The sequence below is a fragment of the Hipposideros armiger genome, unplaced genomic scaffold, assembly GCF_001890085.2.
Source record: "Hipposideros armiger isolate ML-2016 unplaced genomic scaffold, ASM189008v1 scaffold_562, whole genome shotgun sequence".
NCBI lineage: Eukaryota > Metazoa > Chordata > Mammalia > Chiroptera > Hipposideridae > Hipposideros > Hipposideros armiger.
The window spans coordinates 258637-265821 of NW_017731912.1; the positions used below are offsets into that span (position 1 = coordinate 258637).

At 30.7% G+C, this 7185-nt stretch overlaps 1 protein-coding gene across 1 annotated transcript in view; it reads right to left on the reverse strand.

Annotated features, from left to right (window-relative positions):
* Positions 1-16: 16 nt before the first annotated feature.
* The window catches only part of ABCA5 (ATP binding cassette subfamily A member 5), a 92436-nt gene continuing 85267 nt past the window's right edge, over positions 17-7185 (reverse strand). Inside the window, 3 exon segments of the mRNA XM_019623806.1 lie at positions 17-860; positions 1246-1395; positions 2482-2601. Coding sequence (XP_019479351.1) covers positions 773-860; positions 1246-1395; positions 2482-2601 — 358 coding nt within the window. The 3' untranslated portion in view covers positions 17-772.

Consider the following 7185-nt stretch of genomic DNA (forward strand, 5'->3'; position numbering starts at 1 on the left):
ATCTCTGCTCTCTATTTCTCATTCCCGAATTCCAATATTGCCTCTTCTTGACTTCTTGAACTCAATCCTGGATACTGTTCATATGTCCATATACTTTCTTTAAATTTTGTGGATCCTTTTGCAATCTAATTTAATGCCAACTTTTCTATTCATTCCTTTAATTCTCCCTAAGTAGTTCAGGTGTTCTCTTTAATCATAAAGAAATCACCAGGAAATGTAGGTTGCTTCATAGTCTATAAATGCCATAAAACAACCTGCATCTGAATACTTCCTCTGTCCAGGAGCTTACCTCCCCTCTACTGCCATCAGCATATTTTTATCCTACCTACCCTTTATTTTAAAAAGGTCAAGATTCAACTAAGCTTCTTAAAGCTTTTAGGAATGGCACTATGAATTTTTCTCTCCCCTCTCCTGCTACCACTGGAGTCTTGCTACTATTTCTACTTCAATAGCCCAATATGAAGAAAGGACTCGAGAAACTCAATGCTCCCACTTCTGGACTGAGCTAGTAGAGGGCTAATTAAGCTGACCTTTATCATAGATGCAATGTGAAAAACTGTGGTGGTGTCTATTAAAATAGTGAAAGGTTTACACTACCATATAGGTGGTCTACCAAATCCCTACAGTATTAGTATTTAACTTATCTTAAATTAATAAAAGGTCATCTTCCTATATTTACTATAGTTTCTACAATAAACTGACTCCCAATTTCTACATTTTTAAATAAAATTCTTTCACAATTTGAAAACTATCTTACCACGTTTTACAAATGTTACTTACCTTCTTCCAGCTTAGAAAAAGATAGTGAAAGGGACTGAACATCTTCCTTAGGAATTTTATAAGCCAAAATAGAAGAAAAACTGAAAACACAGATAAGATAAAATGTAGGAATTATTTAAATTACTACTACTGTGTTCTAAAGCTAAAGTTTAAAATTTTTAAAGTTCAAAATTAAACACCAATAACTTATTTTGATACTTATTTAGATAAAAAATACTATTTAAAGTCTTAAACTATTTCCATGCATGATAAAATAACTCTCTCATTACTACTAAATAAGAACTTTAAAAGTTTAAATACTATCGAATATTGAAAGATCTAATAAGTTAGATATAAAGTTCTAGTCATCAGACTATATTAGTCCAATATTAGTGATAATACAGACTTCCCCCCCCCCCAAATCCTGAATAACAAATTTTTATGATTATTGCTCTATAAAAAAAGTTAAATTTTGAAAATCTTTACCTTTCCTGACGGCTTGCATTTGGGAAAATATACTGAATTTCTCTTTGAAGGCGGTCTACTTCTAAGTTTTCTATCCAGTCCTTTAATTTCATTTCCAAAAAGTAACCTTTTCCAAATTTACTCTTCAGATGCTGGACTGTCCCAATACATCTGTAGTAATTTTTAAAAGAAAGCTCAGATATAAAATGACTTGACAGCTTCAAAATTATTTCTCATCTAAAAAGTGATTTAAATAAAATGTTTATAAGGGAATATTTTCAAATTTATAAAAAAATTACAAATTTACAGTCTCCATACACCCCTCACCCAGTTCGTTTGCCCTAATATTATCATCTTACGTTACCATGGCACATTTGTCAAATTAGGAAACCAACACACTGGCATATTACTATTTCCTTGACTTTGGATTTCACCAGTTTTTCCACTAATGTCCCTTTTCTGTTCTAGGATCTATCCAGGATACCATATTGCACTTAGTTGTCTCCCTAGTCTCCACTGGGCTGTGACAATTTCTTACTCTTTTCTTCTTTTTCATGACTTTTGAGTTTAAAAAGAGCTGGTCAAGTGTTTTTGTAAAATGTCCCCCAATTTGGAGCAGTCTGATTTTTTTTCATGATTACACTAGGGTTACGGGTTTTTGGAGAAAATACCACAGAGCTGAAGTGCCTTTCTTATCACATCATATCAGGCAGTACATGATATCCATATGGCATTGTTTGGTTAAGGCAGTGCTTGTCAGGTTTCTGTACTGTTACTGTCTTCCCCTTCCCATGCATTAGAAGAGCCTGGCAAAATCCAGACCACACTTGGGAGATGGGGGATTAAGCTCCCCCTCTTAGAGGGGGTAATATCTACATATTTATTTGAAATCTTTCTGTAAGGAAGATTTGCCTCTTCTCCCACACTGCTTCAATTATTTATTTATAAGAATATGAACTCATGTATATTTATTTCATAATTTGGGTTACAAACCAATACATTGCCTAGCAATTTTCTAAAATAAACATCATACCTGAAAATAATATTCCAAGTTGTTGAATAACTAAGCCCATTGCAAATGCAAATAAGTAGCCATATTTTGGGGAAAATTCACATATTCACGAATAATTCTATAGAAAGCAAACTGATTCAAAAACTCAAATACGGAAAAAAAATTTTTTTTAACATTTAAATTAATATGCATTACTATCAGTTTTTTAAATAATGACATTTAAAAACAGCTGGTCAGACATCTACCTTAACTGCCCAGCTACCATGATAGCCACTCGGTCACAGACAGCCTCCGCCTCCTCCATATAATGAGTGGTCAGAATAGCAGCCTGTTTTTTGTTTTTAAATGCAGTTCGAATTGCTCGCCTACAAAGCATCAAATAAAACAAAGGATCTGAATGTTAATAAAAATACCTGGGTTTTTTAAAAACCCAACTATTTGGTTAATTAGATTAATTAAAATATATCAAATTTCAATTGCTGCAGTTATTATATTCTGCCCAACTATGATTTTTCTATTGTAATTTATTTTCCCTTATTTTTAAAAGCTTGTCAAACACACAGAAATTTCATGATTTCAAATGTTTCTATGCATTAAAAAAATGAATTGTAAAAATTGATGCCTCTTCATGTTATAACAAAAATAGTCATAGGATCATAGGAAAACCTTAGCATCCATCTAAACCAAACCTTACATTTTATAGATATAAAAATCTAGGCTCAAAAAGTTGGCCAACTAATCAGCCCTGTGAATTCCTAGAAAGAGTTCCAAAATAAATTCAAAACAATACAGGGGGAGCCAAAAAAAAAANTTAACCCATGCTGACTTAATGACCAGGAAGAGAGGAAAGAGTAGATCCTAAAATGGGGCTTACATTAGTTTCCTAGGGCTGTCCCCGGGGGGTTGAAAGCTGAGGCCTGTTTTTTGGCAGTACTCTTAGTAGCTACAGAAATAAATTACTGACAATTATAGTGCCAGTTTTTTTCTTCACTTTTAATATGAGCCACTCATTTTCATTTATCAATACTAAATAACAAAGAATTCATTTCAGTATACAAAAATGAAAGGGTTGTCTTAAATTTTCAATTCTTAAAGCTTATTACTAACAATATATTTATTTTCTCTTAAAGGGCAGCATTGATAATTACTTACATATGACATATTATAAATAAAAATAAGTAAACTTTTACCTTATAAGAATAGCTGATATAAAAATTATCCACCAGAGAATAAATTCTTTCATTTTATGTTATATATTCTTTCAGGAAAGAAAATGAAAAAAAAATCAATGTTAGCAATATTAAAAATACATTAAGGATAAGCATTTCTATTTTTAAAAAATTAATGCCTATTTATGTGTTACATGAAAATACTATATGGTATTTCATCAAATCCAGAGTACAATCAAAATAAAATATTGTGTTACCAACAAAACAATAAAAATAATAAATTACCCTAAATAGAATTAATTGTGTTCCAGTAAGTGTTAGTACCACTAGCAAAGCATTTGTCATATTATATTATAGTTACATAAGGATCTATCTTCCTCCTCCTAGATTATAAGATCTTACAAGGCCAAAATTGATAGTTGTCTTTCTATCCAAAGAACCCACTGCTTGAAATATAGTCAATAGTAAGTCTGCTAAATTAAATCACTCTAAAAATATTGTAATGATTAAAATCAAAATACGAGTTTAAGGTAGTACATGTCAATTTAAAGGAAAACCACTTTTAAAGAAAACCTACAGCCTTTTACTAAGTACAAAGTGAAAAACAATGAAAAGCCCACAAAATGAAATGTGAAGTTCCGCTTATCATGTTTTTCATTGTTACCAACTGCTTGGTTCCTAAGTGCTGCTGAAAGTCTTGCCTTATTAGTTGGTAACAAACTCACTCAGTAAATAAGTCCAGCCTTTATTTCTACAATTTGATCATGAATACAAAATATAAACTGGGTGATAAGATTTTTCTAACTTTCACCTAATATATGTATTTATATTTTTTTGCATTTCTATAGAAAAAAAGTTTTGAGGTCAGTAATTTAAGACATTTTGCAATAACGTATGTTCAAAAACATGAGCAGTACACTGCAAAGAAAGATGAACTTCATATTTGACTTTGTCGCTTACCCTTGCTTTCCTAAGGATTAATTTATACTTCTAAATAGGAAAAATTGTATTAATGTGAAAAAGGAACAGACCTTTCCTACAAATAATTTAATTCATGACCAAAACATATTCAAAGTCTGTGAATCTAAAGAAATTAATTCAAATGTCTTTTTAAAAAAATGCTAAAAGGAGCACAATAATAGCAAAGTAACTGAATGAACATGATAAGAACATGATTATAACTCGTCAGAATAATCTCAACTTTGACTTTGCAGGAAAAAAATTTTACTTTCCATTGATCACACATTCACAGATGTAAAGTGAAGGTGACCAAATCAATGTGCAAAAGCAGGTAACGTTCTATATTAGTCATTCTCTACTTTAAAATAATACATCTTTCTCAGTAAGTTCTAAAAAACTACCTTTTCAGCAACTGCCCTAGTAAACTGTAGATAGTTTTATTTTTTAAACTGAGTTTAAATGTTCAAGGTAATACATAGCTACAAAACCACACCCCAAAAGAGAAGTCCCTGGGTATTTTATGTGAATATTAGACACTAAAAGATAGCTCTTTAAATGTATGACACCATTTAGCAATGACTTGTTTAAAAAATGCAATGTGCTATTTATTAACTTATCTACAAAGGTAAAGATTTTCTTTCAAATGGGTCTGGAATTGTATTAATCATGCAGTAAGTATTTAAGTGCAGTACTAAGGTGTAAATGTGAGACTCTCAGATGAAGAATCCAAAAGCTTGGTATCATGAGGCAAGTGACTGTCAATAATAAAAGATTAAAAACCAGTACCAACTAAATCTTACAAAGAGAAATAACTTAGCTGTGGATTATAAAATCCAAGCAGAAACTTTAAGACAGCTCATTTAGATTAGTCAAAAAACCTGAGATAGGAATGTGTACAGCAGTCACCAAAGCTATGGGGGGGAATATCAGTCACGTACCTTGTGCTGAGACTGAGAAAGGAACACCATTTTAAATCAGCTGCTAGAGCCTAAAATCACAAATGTCTTATTACATAGTAGAGCTAAAAGTTCATTCAGTTTTGCCTATTTTAAATAGTTAATTTTATTAAAGGGTTTGGCTATTTAAAGTAACTTAATACCAAATTCTTCTGCTGTTGCCGTTATCACTCAATATATTTACTTTCACAAAGTTAATACTTTCATTCATATGATTGAAATATAATGTCAACTATACTATATTTTATCCATACATGGGTTCTACAGGAAGTACAATTCACCTTTGAACAACATGGGTTTGAACTGTGCAGGTCCGCTTATAAGCATGTTTTTTTTTTTTTCAATAAATATGTACAGTATTATAAATGTATTTTCTCTTCACTATGATTTTCTTAATAACATTTTTTCTCTAGCTTACCTTATTGTAAGAATACATTATATAATACATATAACATATAAATGTGTTAACTGACTGCTAATGTTATTGGTAAGGCTTCCAGTCAACAGGAGGCTATTAGTAGTTAAGTTTTTGAGGAGTCAAAAGTACATGAATTTTCAATTGCATGGGGAGGGGGCAATGCCCCTAACTTCCACGTTGTTCAAGGGTCAACTGTATTTTCTGAGATTACATTAACCATATAGCCTTACTTCAACTCTGACAGAGTGAAATTCTGGTTTCTTATTAAAGAGAATTATGTATGTATTTTACTGTAAGCAAAAGAAATTTAACTTCAAATGCCTAAGTTACCTATGTCTAAAATCACCTAACAGAACAAGGGCTCATTTAATTTATTATGATTGATGAGTGCCACCTAGTGGATGTCACTTCCTGCAAACTTCTATCTGCACTGAGATTGTCTAATATTTATGGTTTAGTTTTTTAGCATGCCAACTTTCATTCCAAGTTTCTTTTAGGAATTAAGCAGAAGCAAGAAATTTTTACTTTGTCTATTTTCTATGTATTATTTATGTTATCAGTTTTTGATTTAGATTGGGACATTACATACTTATGTAACAAGATGCCATAAACTGAAATAAAGGTGACTTCAAAATAAAATTATTCTACCACTTTTTTCTTTAAATCATAAATTTAGAAGCATCGTTTTCAAAGGTAAAAAAGTAAATATTCGAAGTCACATACAGACTACAGCTCAATATACTTCAGATATAAACATACAGTTTCAATTAATTATACATAAGTTTTACTTGAAGAAAAGAAAAACATAACCACCACAACACTTCAAATAAGGAACTTAGGAAAATCACAAGTGCTTTCACAGATCTTCAGTTACTATTAAAACAGTACACTTTTTAAACCAGTTAAAATAAAGCGAAAAATAAAATAAATCCAATAATTTAAAAATTCAATAAATTTCAGTATTGCAGATTTGAGCAATACAAATTCAAAATACTACTCTGTCTTCCTGTGTTCTTTCCCACCAAAGTGTGCTGTTTAAAGTTCCACAACTATTATCTTCTTCCTCTTGTTCTTTAGTGAGTTCAACAAAAACCTAAATGAAAGTAAATAAGTGAGTACAGTATTCTGTATCTCATTTACCTCAAAGAATTTTTAACTAAATCCGAAATAGTATAAGGCTATATCTAATTACATTAATGATTCAAGTATCAAGAGACTTACTGCTATTAGTATATTTAAACAGAATAATCTCCATTAATCATATACAAAGATGAATGTTAATTTGGAGGACAGATGTTTTTATTAATATATTTAAGTGGCACTAGTATAAAAAATAATTGAGAAATCTTTAAGCAACGTAATTTGATATGATGCTATAAAATACTGTCATCATGACCCATTTTCTTTATTAGACTGAAAAAAAATTGAGCTATTCAAAATAAGCAG